The following is a 12,735-nucleotide window of genomic DNA, read 5'->3' on the forward strand; positions in this document are numbered from 1 at the left end:
ACAAATCAAGTCAAATATTGAAACACCTGTAAAGAAAAAGAAAACACAGCCTTGTGTGTAAAGGCCATGACATGTCAATAGACATTATAATAGGTAACAACTGCATTGACTAAAACAAATAAATAGGGCAGGAATAAAATGAACTAGTGGCAAATGAATTGTGGCCAACACTGTGAAGAGCTTAGGAGGTTTTTTAGTTTGTTTTTTATTTCTCACCACTACTGGGGTGCTTCTGCAAAATAGGGAGGAAGATAAAATGTAGGATAAAACTCGGTAATGGCGGTATTAGTGCTGTATTTTGTGTGTTTAATATCTCTTTATATTTGTGATTCTCTATCCTTGTTTTTCTCATATACAGGTAGTTAATACATAAGACATTATAGTAGTATAATCTTATGTAACTAAGTTTTATACATGTATATATATACAGAGAGTGCTCATTTGTACATAAATATAAAGCCTGTGTTTTCAGTTCTGCTTTTTTTGAGTTAAGGAAAAAGCAGAAAAATTTTGAAATTGATAATGAAAATGAGACAAAATCCTCAATTTGACAGGAGTTAAGAAGACTGAGAAGGTATGAGGGGCTATTAGAAGAAAAAAGAGTGAAGTTAGAGGAAATTCTTTCATAGCGTAAGAGCAAGAGGCCTGTAGTTCTGAAAAACAATAGTTTTGAAGTTGATATAAGAGAAATACACTTAACAGTACCTAAACATAATATCTAGAACTTGCTTCTTAGGAGGCCTTGAAGTTTAAAAGCTTAGTGAGATTTAAAGTCTTAAGAATTCATATGTGAATGCCCTTCTTTCATAAGCCAGCTAGTTACTTGAGAATAACAAACAGCCCCTTTAGTCTCTCTGCACTAGATTTAGTTCACAGTCTTTGAAACCTCTTGTGCTATTTGCTGTCAGATATCTGGACTAGGTGTCATTGAAGGGTCAATTTCATTAGTTGGTGGATTTTGGCCTCATACAAAAAGCTTTTATACGCAGAAAACTTGATTTTCTGAGAAATAGACATTTGAAATATTAATTGGTGTAGTTTGTAGGTGCTTATGAATTATGTGCTTTGACAAAAGGCAGAAGGAAACTGAAAATATTCAGCAAATTACTGCTTTTGCTCTTGGTTTTGCTTATTGAGTAACTACTCTAATTTTATGCCTATATCATATTGTGTGTAGAAATAATCTGGTGCTGTTTTAAGATGTTAATGTGTGAGGTCTTGTGTTTGTACAGAAAACTGTTTTGTACCAACCTCAGAGATCATTGCTGTAGAAGAAACAGAACTTAACAAGAAACAACGGAATAGTGGCAAATGGCAAAAAATGGGAAAGCCACATGCTTTCACAGGTAAGGCAAATGATAAATACACCCCTCCCCCCCTAAAAAAAATGAACCCAAACAAATAACACCCCAGAAAAAAAAACAATGAAACAACACCAGAAACCCCACCCGAACCAAACGGAAAACATAAAAAAAAAGCCCAACCAAAACCTCCACAAACAAAACCACATCTGCCCATTTACATCTAAATATCCTTATTTTGGAGAATAAACCCCTTCCTTTAAGAGCACATGCTGTATTTAGTTCTTTAGCAAAGTCTGAACATCTTACATTTTGGCTGCTGAATACTCTGCAATATACTTGCTTTATGCTACTTGACTAGAAAATCAAGAGTGGCTGGAAAAATGAGTCCTACATGTTTGTGGTTTTAATATTTGGGTTCAGAATGTGTGTGTGAAAAGGTTCTCTGTATTGTTGACTGCATTCTTAAAATCAAGTGCCAGAAATAGATCTCTGTTTGTTCTGGGGAAAGAGTGGTAACTTCTGTGTTGCAAAGCTGAGGCAAATGTGATCGCTCCCATGCTAGAACTTTTATGTTGTGGAGTACTTTGATCACACTTAGTCCTTCAGTAGCAATGATTGCTGATACTGTAGAGGGAGAGATAAGGGTACTTCTTGTCTTACGAACCTAGTTCTTAATGCATGAGAAAACTCTAAATATTTTTTTCCCCTTAAATTTCAGCTTTATAAAATTAAATTCACCCTGTTGGTTAACATGGGAGTGGATGTGAGAGTTTTGGCTTATTCTCTTAAGCTTATGGCAATTTATATTATGTAGACATTGTAAACTTTAATATGGGTAAAATAATACATAAGCTCAGTGAACTTTTATATTATGTTTATAATTAGTTTGTGAAAAATGGCTTGTATTTGGTTTAAAAAGAAGTTTATGTTTGAGATTCTGCTGCAAGGTAATGACCTAGAGCAGTGTTTTCATTATGACTTTTTACTGATGTCCTGTTCACACTCTAAATGCTTTTGTCATTTGCAGAAATGTGTGGTGGGGGGTTAATTATCACTTCTTTCCAAAGGTAGATATTTTGGATGTTTCTCAGAAATACATTGGTCATTTCACAGAACTGCCTCATTATTATACTTTTTTTTCCCTTTTTTTAATTTAAACAGTGTATTATGTGAAGAAAGCCCGAAATCACCGCTGGCGGTGCAGTGATGTGACATTTTGGTGTGCTGATGAGCACTTGTGTAATCAGTGGATACAGGCACTGAAAGAATTACTTGAAATGCAGAGTAAGTTTGACTAAAATACTAACATTTTCAGCATAATTTTACAGGCTTGTACCCCAGTTGCTATTATTGTGATGTATCTGCAGCTTATGTTCAAAAGCTGAGGGAGCTGAGAGTTGAAGTGTCTCATTCTTCTCATCACTGCTTTTGTATCTCGCATGTTTGCTAAGTTGTGCTGAGTGTTTTACCCTCATCAGTCAGGACTATCGGTGTCTTAGTTTTGCTCATAGGAAAGTTACTTTCACAAAATAAGGACACATTGGAGGCTTAGCAGAGGCTTTAAATAAGAGAAGTAAAGGGCAGTTGTAAGCTTAGAGATTTGAGCTACTCCAGAGATATGAGGATAAGGATTGTAGCAATTGTAAGATTTATGGGTGGCTTTCTGTGTGTCTCTCTAACCTTTCCAGTCTCTCTCATCAACAATGTGCCACAGTAAAGGCTCCCATTAATAATTTCTGGAACTCTTGGACAACTACTTCTTGTAAAGCTAAAAGGAGTTTTGCAGAAGTTATTCCTGAGAGATACCTTGAAAATGTCAGAGAATGGCAGGACAGAATGGAGATCAAGGATGACCATACCACAGGCAGTGCCCTCACCATCCAAGGTGCAGTCCCACTGTGTCTGAGCAGGGTGAGCAGAGCAGGAAGGGGAGTAGCAGTGGGTCTGATTTACTGCTCAGATGAGATAATTGGGTCCATCCAAGGAGGCCAGATGGGAACAGCAGAAGGTGGAGGTGGGACTGTAGGTAAGCTACCTACAGTATAGGCCTGAGGTCCATCTGAGACACAGAGCTGAAGAAGGGACTGGGTACAAGTATACCTACGATGTGACACAAGCAACTCCTTAAGGCTCACATACAAAAAATGTATATTTAATAATAAATGTTCTTTTGAATAGATATCGTAATCATGCATCTTACCTCGTGTGATGTATTCAAATCAAGAACATTAGTATCTCTCCTACACTAAAATATTATTAAAAATGGGGCTTGTGCACAAGTTTAGTACACCTGTGAGAGAATAGCCTTGACAGTCATCTCTGAGTGCAGGTGTTCATTCTACTGGTATCAAAGTATTTCAGAGAAGGTAACAAGTTCCCAGAGAGGGTGAATGGTACTTTGGATGTGTGGCAGCTTTAAGCCTTTCAAACATTCTATATTTATTATGTAGGTGTGCCGGCTTAACTCAGTTATTCTTTCCTTTTAAAATAATTATTTAGAATTCCACCTGAGGAAATGTGAATGTGTTAACAGGTCTTTGTGCTCTATCCAAAAAAAATGAAGGCTCCCTAGGTGCAGGAAGCATTACAATTTTGTATATCCGTTAGTAAAGAGGTGTAATAATTGTTTTCATTGCTACCACCAGTGTAAATCCATAACTACTTGAACAAACTTGAGATAACAGTATCAAAAGTGTTTTCTGGAGGGAAGGGCTTACACACTATAAGGCAAGTACTTGCTGTGCAGCATGTAGTTTGTGAGGTACTTCCTTTCCATGATAAGGACACTGTATCTATATTACAAAAGCCAAGAATGTTGTTTAAATAAATTAATGTAAAAAATGTGCTTGACTCACCAGTGCCGAAAGGTACTATTACTGCCTTTGATTTGCCTTTTGTCTTGTATGCCTGTGATACTAATGTAATTTAGCGGGAAAGTTCTACAAGAATAACATAATTAAGAATGCAAGACATGGTCAGATGAAATTATTCTGAATTTCACCTGCTGTCTTCTTACCAATTTGTTTAATACTGTCAATATCCTCAATATAATAAAGAGGATAGATGACGCAGGTTTTTATAGCACTTTGATAAAGATTTATAGAGTTGCAATTGTTAATAGTTATAAAAGTCAGTGTGCTGTGTTCACTCTGATGTTTACAGGTTTGGTTTTGTATAGATTGTTAAGTTTGTTTTGTGCACAGAAGTAGTATATTGTAATATTTTTTCATACTACAGAATCTAGACCAAAGCAGTTGCTTGTGTATATTAATCCTTACGGAGGAAAACGACAAGGGAAGAGGATTTATGAACAGAAAGTGGCTCCACTCTTCAGTCTAGCTTCTATCTCCACTGATGTTGTTAGTGAGTGATGAATATTTTAATTTATTAATAAACACAATGTGAACTCTTTAAAACACGTCTGGGTACCTGAAGTTCTTTCTGTTTCTTACCTTTTCTTACTCACCTTTTCTTCCTAAGGAAATGAAGCTAAGTGGTGGGGGGGGGGATGGGGGCACAGGGGGACAACTGTTTTCTAATTAAAGCATAGCTAGCCAGAAAATGTCAGCCTTATATCAATTTTCTGCTTACTAAACTAAAACTTCTGGTACTTCTGAGCTATTTGAGCTCTTCATTTATATGATACTACCTTTCTTCTCTCTTCCAGTTTTATTGTTACAAAACTGTGCAAATGAAAATTGTTTTTATTAAATATTTTTTCACAGGTACTGCAGTGAGTGTGTCTTTCAAATCTTTACTTGGCACACAGTCCTTTGAAATGCATTTTATGGGGAAGCTATTGGTTGCATTGGTAATAGAATCGTTATGAATAGAATCATAATGAATTAATAATAAAACTTGTATAACTATATTAGATATAATTTTATTTATATATAATTTTAATGTGTTTATCTCTTCGTAGTAACTGAACATGCTAACCATGCTAAGGACAATCTATTTGAAGTTAATATTAATAAATATGATGGGTAAGTAACCTCATTTGCCTTTTTCTCTAGTCAATATATTCTGTGATCTGTTCTTGTAGCTAATTTATAAAAGTAGCCTTCATTGCTGATAGTTTATTGCAACAGCTGAAAATTCTGGGGCATGTACCTTTCCATAGCAGATCCACATTAAGGAGTATCAAAGGAAAACTAGACAGTTTCAGTAAACCTGTTCAACACACAGTATTTTCAGGTGTAGTATAACAATGTTTTCATGAGATCTGTGTTCAGAAGATGTATGTAAGATTAATTCTGCTTGTCCAGAAGTTGAGCATTTGCTGATAGCCCTAAAGCTATCCTGAAGTGTTTTGTGATAAAGGTGATCTTGATATATACATGAGTCCAGAACACTGCATTAGTAGCATTCAGCCTGTGCATGAAAAACAGGAACTGTTTATAAAAGCTTCACATAGTTCCTCTTGCTATATAGGACTGTTCAGTTAATGGCTATGTAATTTGGCTTTATTAGTGTTTGTTCTGTTGTGAAATTACTGTTCTAAAGAAGACCTAATTGAATTGTGAAATTGCATTCCATTATTAAATCTGTTGTAGAAGCAGAGTATTTTAATAAATAATCTAGTCATTCAGCTTCCAGTTCATGACATGAAGCAAGTTACATAGCTGGAAATCCATGCAGATGTATGGAGAACCTATATAGATAAGCTGTTATAACTAGAGAATATAAAAATAGTACTTTGTGCTTGTTGACGGGTACATTTAAACCGGTAAGTTGCACGAATAAAACACTTTGTATCTTTTCAAAGTGCTTTTACTGGGGGAGCGAATCTATCTGCATTATAGAAGTGGAGTGGGGGCATGATGTTGATAAATTGTATAAGTAAGAAACTGCATTTACAAGCTTTGTTCCTGGACTGCTCCCCGCCTTTTTTGAGGGGTGGGGTTTGGTCTTTCTCTAGCATGACTGAGCTCAACAGCTGGCCAGAGCACTGCATCTTTTTAAGAATCTCATTCTTCCATCCCCAGTTTAGGCTTTAATGGCAGTTAGCTTGGGAACTGCAACCTGTCTTTCCAAGCCTAGTTTTTGTCCATCATGTACAAGTGTGTTTCTGTGTTGAACAGTGATGTTAGTAAGGAGTTCTTGCATTAATACTACTTTTTAAATAACAGATCACGTAGCTATATGGAAGACTTTAAAAATGGCTGAACTGCATAAATACATGTTTCTCCAAGTTTGACTGATTCCTTACATGTACAGGAAGAGCTTCTTTGGATTCCTACATCTAATTGTAGTTCACCTATTTTCTTAGATTGACCCTTTCATTCAGTGATGAGTTTCTTCATTTAATCTCCAGAGAAATCTCCAAAGAATTTCTTATGACAATTGTACTACTCTAATAGCTCAGTGACAGAACAGCTTCTCTTCAAAGATGGTTACTTCAAATATTCATTCAGTTGCAACATAGCAGGTTTTCATACATTGCTGTGTAGAACTGCAGCATGCTGTAATATTATGCAGGTATTGTTCATCTTTAGAATAAGTCTGGCATGTATGAATCACTTCCTTACCCATATACATACTGCACAAGCCTTTGTAAAACTGTTTCAGGTTGGGTTTTTTTTGTCCTAGATTTTGAATTAGTTCACAGAATGGTTGAGATTAGAAGGGATCATAGATCTTTTAAAACTCATTTTTCTTGTGGGCTCTCCTGATGTCTTCCAGCATATGTAGTTTACTGTTACCATCTGTCTAAAAACTGAAATGCTAGTCCATCAGAAAAATAAAGCCGGAGTGTAAGAATTGCTCTAAGAAGATTTCTCTTACAGTAGTTCTTTCCTGGGGGCTTTCACGTGCGTGCTTTTCACATCTGATTTTTGCTTTAAGTTTGGTCATGCTGATATTGTGTATGTGAACTTCTTTATCTGATAGGTCTAGACATTAATATTATTGTCATCTCTGAGCCTGGATATAGTATTTGTTATAAAAAGTTCAAGGTCAATATTGTCTCAATAGTGTTCTGACATGGAAATTTTTGTCCACTCAACTTCTTTCTTAGAGTCTGCAGAGAAAGATGAGGCTAAAGATGAGGCTAAAGATGAGGCTAAAGATGAGGAATAATGTAGTTAAGCTATGAGACGATAAATTCATTATAAAAATGAAAACCAAACATCGTTTTCTTCCTTCTCTCCCAGTCTCTTAGGTCTTGGCTCAGAATTGGACAGTGTGTATTTTTAAGACTGTCCTCCCCATTCATGAAAAAATGACTGGGGTTTTTCAAGCTTCTGCTGAAAATACAATAATAAGTAGACTTAAATCATCAATACTTAAAAACTAAATAAACTAACTTGTCCTATGAACAAGTGCTCATTCTGCAATGTCTGTTGCTGACTATGTGGAAGAGTAAGTATTAGCTTATGCACTGAAAATGATTGCTATAGATAAGAGTAAGCATTCCTAAACGTGTGCTGGGGACTACCTGCATAACTTTAGATTTGTCATGTATGCCTTTCAAATGTATTTGAAGTAGTTTATGCTTTCGGAGTTCATGGTGTGCATTTGATTATTGTGCATGAAATATATATTGCTGTAAAATAGTCTTTTACTTCCTAGCATTTGCTTGGCTGTGGACTCTCTGCTGAGCTTTAAGATATTGTGGATCTCTGTAGCTGCTACATCAGCTCTGACCTGAACTAAGTTTGCAAAACAAAGTTTTGCATTTGGTAACACCTAAAGCTCTGCGTTTCACTATGGGTGGTTATGTAGATATACATGACTTCTGTCTGTTTGGGCTCTCAGCATGTTCAAAAGAGAATGCAAGCATGCACTTTTCTGGTTTTTTACTTTCATATAGTATATATCCCTATTAAATTAATAGTGTAAAGTATACTTCTGCCTGAAGCCACAAATATTAGCTTAATTTTTCACTATTAGTAAAAGTATGCTATTTCCATTTTATTTACTTGGAAAGCTGTATGTACAGTCCTGTTCAGTGTTTCCCTTGTATAGTGAATTTCCACTGATCCTTGTCTGTCTGCACACAGCAATGGAGGATAAAGATCTTAGGTTGCATTCCAACATTTTTTCTACCATTACAGACGTGTAGGTGCCTTTGCAGTTGTGTAGCTTGATTGTAATTGCCAAGATGACTGTGGGCAACTATATCACATTAAAAAGGAAGAGAAGAATAGACCAGCTATTTCTGATGTGCTGAGTGCATGCCCTAAGTAGAACACTTGCTGTGTTGTTTATTGACTGTTAGTGTGCATTCTAATTTGTGTTTCCTGGCAGTGTTGTTTGTGTTGGTGGGGACGGCATGTTCAGTGAAGTGATGCATGGTCTCATTGGAAGAATGCAGAAGGACTCTGGCATAGATCAAAATAATCCCAAAGCACCGTTAGTCCAGTGCAATATAAGGATTGGCATAATTCCTGCTGGTAAGAAAGGGTTAACTTTCAGTTTACTTTATTAATTTATTCTTGGAATTTCTTCTTATTCATAACTATTTGAATTTAGGCACAAGATATGAGCAATGATACTGCATAAAGACACCTAGCTAAAGCTGTTTGTATCCTGGTATAATTATTGATCACATGCCATTTTATTTGGGAGGGGTATTTTGTAAAGGAAATAAATCTCAATGTGCAACTTTAGAATTTAATTACTACTTCTTTTGTGTGTGTGTGGCATATTGTGTGTTAATACAAGATAAGTTGTTGAAAGTAATACCTTTGCTCATCTGAACATATTGAGTGAAATCTACTGAACAGAGACTTACCTGGTAAGTATTTGTCCAGTTCCAAATGCTCCACAGATTTAGTTAGGATTGTATTGAGAACTTCCCACTGGTCTGGCAAACTCCAAAAACTGCTAACGTTTACTCTCTCTCCTCCACTTCCCGTTGTCGTCACAGAAATCAAAGGGCAGCTATGTCTGAGGAAGAGTCCTCAGATTCCAAACCAAGTTGCAGTTTCTGCCCCTTTTTAGAGATGCTATCTCTTCACAGTTCTCCATGTCCATGTCAGCTGATTTTTTCAGAGTCCTGACAATTGTCATTGAGAGGCATTTGAACAAACTCATCCTTGAAATTTGGATCTTTGGAGATGAACTTACAATTTTTTTGACCATAGGCACTCTTTGTATCAGTCTTGTTACATTTGATGTCTCAGGCATTACTTCAGCCTGCCCAATTGGTCCCTAAAGATTCCTCAAAGAATGAACTTACAAGATGACTCTTTTCCATGACTAGATTCAGTGTTGCAGCTCATTAATAGCATCTACAATTCTGAGAACTCTATGAAGACAAATGGACAGTTCAGTGTCTTTTCTATGCTGTTCTCTTTCTTGTTAGATGCTTGGGATTTGAATTTAAAAACTGTGATATGAAATAAACATTACGAGCTTCTGACTAGAGCTATAACACAGACTTTATGAGAAAATTTAGCACAGGTTATAAAAATACACCAAGTGAAATAGTATATTTGTACCCTCAGGCCTTAGGTAACTAATTTTATACTTGTATCTTTGTGAAGAATGTATCCAAACCCAAATAGTCTGAATTGTTGCTTGGAAGAAGCTTAGCCCTTTCTGCTTGCAATACAACAAGAGTTAGATATCTAAAAGTTCCAATGTGGATATCCCCTTACAGTTTTTCATTCAGCTGTAAAGGTAGCACACTAAGGGTTCTTTATGGCATTTACTATATATAAGGATATTCTGATTTTGTTTTTTAAAGTTTTGTATTAAAATCAGTTTGTATTGTAAGCTTAACAAGCATAGAATTTGAAGCGCTTTATCCTTTGTTTCCGTTATTTGGGCAAAGTTCTTGGACTAAAGGTTTCTACTGACATGGTTGATTTCAGAAGATTTTGCCTACTTGTGATATTAGCGACCATAAAAGGATACAATTGAGGAAACTGATGATCTTGAGGTCCTTTCCAATCCTAACTATTCTATGATTCTATAAACTGAACCTATTAAGATCTGTTTCCTTGGGTTTAGGAAATTAACTATAAGCATGTTAAAATTGGAAGATTAACCTTGTTTTATCAACAATTTCTTAATGCATTTTTCCAGTTGGAACCAAAATGTATGATCTTCACTGATATTTTAGTATGGCTAACATGTATTAAGTCACTTTCTTCTCTTACATACTTCCGTATTTGTCTGCTTTGTCCATTGTAGCTGTTTGCTATTGCATGTATACTGCATGCTGCATTCGTTGAACTAACATGAGGTGCAGCCTTGCAATAAGTGCTGTGTTTCAAGTATTTTCTCCAAGCTGAAGTTCTGTTAATTACCTTTCTGGAGGTATAAAGGATAATAGGTATCTTGATCTGTTTGTATATTGTACAATGTTTAAAATTATCCATTACTGAAAATATGGGAAAATGTTTGTTTACTGAAAAAGGGAGTCAAATCACTGAACAAATCTTAACTCTTTCTTAACACATGTAGTCATCACAGGGACTTTAAGTTGTATATGAAATAGCTAAACCCATGCACTGCAGATGGTCAGGAAGGCAGCAAGAGGGTTTTTTTCCAGTCCTTGGTGAAGCTGTTCTCCGTTCCTATTTTCTTGATGTAATGGAACTCTGACTGTTTGTTGACCCCAGCAGATCCTGTAGTTCCCTGACTAGTGTAAGAAGTCTGTTCCAAAGTAAGTGAGATCCTTAAAAACTACTTTTTTTTTTTCTAAACTAAACTGACAGTTCTAAAATACAACAAGTCAAAAGGAATAATGAAATATAAATCATGCTTTTAGGAAAATTTCATCCATAATGCTCTTTTTAGTCCTTTGTAACCAACCTTTTTCTAAAAATCCTAAGATCTCATTAATAGATATTGAAAACAAACCCATAGTTCAGAGAATAAGTTCTAAGGCTCTGTGTGTCTTCTGATAAATGGAGACAGCTTCTCAGTGAGGACAGGAGCCTCGGGTAAGGTGGCACTGAGTTGGTGTTTTTCCCTTTTTTTTTATCATTTATTTCCTAATGTCAAGCTGTGTTAACAGAAGCATGACGGGTTGTGGTTTGCAGTTGTGATTAAACAGTGTCTATATTCAAACTAACAGTTCAGCAGATTTAATCTTTGCTCAGAAATTGTCAATTTACTTACACAAAGGCTTGAAATTACAAATGAAAGAGATTTAATGTTAAAAAGCTCACTTTATATAACTGATTCTGAGTAATTGGCTCTATTTCATAAGCAGAATCCCATTGTGCAGCTTCTTTTTTCCTTTTTAATGTTGGATGCTACTACTAAATCATGACTGACTCTGGAGCAAACCCTGCTTGGCCCTCTTTTCCTTGAACAAATGTGTGTCTTTCCTTAGTGTGTTTTCTGGTTAAAAAGTATCACTTATTCTTGTGGTTTATGGTGCATTTTTATGAAATAACTTGTGTTTTTATTGGCATGAATAAAACTTTTACTCAAATAGCAATTTTAACTTCCGAATTTCTCTAGTTGCAGCCAGTGTTCTAATCTGCAGTGTAAATTGACTGAGTGCTGTTGTAAACAGATTTGCTTTTAAAAGTACTTGGGGGTTGTTGCAACCTGAAAAATTTTGCATTGTGATGTGGTAACCACAAGTCAACATACCTACAAAAACTTCTGTTTAGTTATTACTTCCTCTTAATGTCATCTAGCCTTAAAAGCACATTCAGCCATGGTGTCTCACTGCATTCAGAGTGGTAGAGTGCCTCTATAGAACTTAAAAACAGAAAATCATTTCTCTTATGACATGTGGTACTGAGGTTTCATCCACATATTTTAGTTTTAAAATTATACTCTCTGGAGCAAGTCAAAGTAATTTGTTCTTCTCACTAAACCTGGCATAGAACAGGAGGACAAAGCTGTCAACTGCTGTTGGAAGACTCTTCAGTAAAAGAGCATGGGTTAGAATAAATACTCCTGTGATCTCAGTAAGCAGAAAAAAAGAAATCTTGCTTCAGTCTGTGCTGTGGCGTATTATTAATGCATTTGTTCTTCAAAAAACAAATAAGTCTGCAAGTCCACCCTAGGGATAGGGGAAAGGTCTTCTTTGCACTAGGGAGGATGGAGTGTAGATACAAAGTGTTAATTGATATAGTGAATTAGGCATGTAGTGTATCCAGATCCCTCCCATTTTCATTGTGGTCAAGGTATAAAGTTTAATGGACTGAATCATGCAACGTGATTATAATCAGCACGTTGATGTGTGTCTGTAGAAGTTGAGAATACTAAAGACAGTACAGGAAGGTGTATAAACTCTAAGTAGGGACATGACTGTATGCCCAGGCCATTTATCTCTCCCTGTAACAGCAGCTTCCTCCCTTACTTTTGAATGTGTCAGATCCTTGTCATTTGAAAGTCACTTCCCAGAAAAGTCACCATATGGATTTCTTTCAAAATTCGCAATGCTGCTTGCACAAGGGCATGCACTTAGTCATTAGCGTGACTTATCTGGTATTTCATCTATGAGGTGACTGCG

General features: G+C 35.9%; 1 protein-coding gene across 2 annotated transcripts in view; it reads left to right on the forward strand.

Moving 5' to 3' along the window:
• The window catches only part of CERK (ceramide kinase), a 40,001-nt gene that overhangs the window by 8,655 nt on the left and 18,611 nt on the right, over nt 1–12,735 (forward strand). For both annotated transcript variants that reach the window (XM_034063166.1, XM_034063167.1), the window contains exons 2-6: nt 1,233–1,346; nt 2,466–2,588; nt 4,542–4,667; nt 5,227–5,290; nt 8,556–8,701. In XM_034063166.1, coding sequence (XP_033919057.1) covers nt 1,233–1,346; nt 2,466–2,588; nt 4,542–4,667; nt 5,227–5,290; nt 8,556–8,701 — 573 coding nt within the window. The remainder of the gene's footprint in view (nt 1–1,232; nt 1,347–2,465; nt 2,589–4,541; nt 4,668–5,226; nt 5,291–8,555; nt 8,702–12,735) is intronic.

Source organism: Melopsittacus undulatus, chromosome 5, assembly GCF_012275295.1.
Source record: "Melopsittacus undulatus isolate bMelUnd1 chromosome 5, bMelUnd1.mat.Z, whole genome shotgun sequence".
Taxonomy (NCBI): domain Eukaryota; kingdom Metazoa; phylum Chordata; class Aves; order Psittaciformes; family Psittaculidae; genus Melopsittacus; species Melopsittacus undulatus.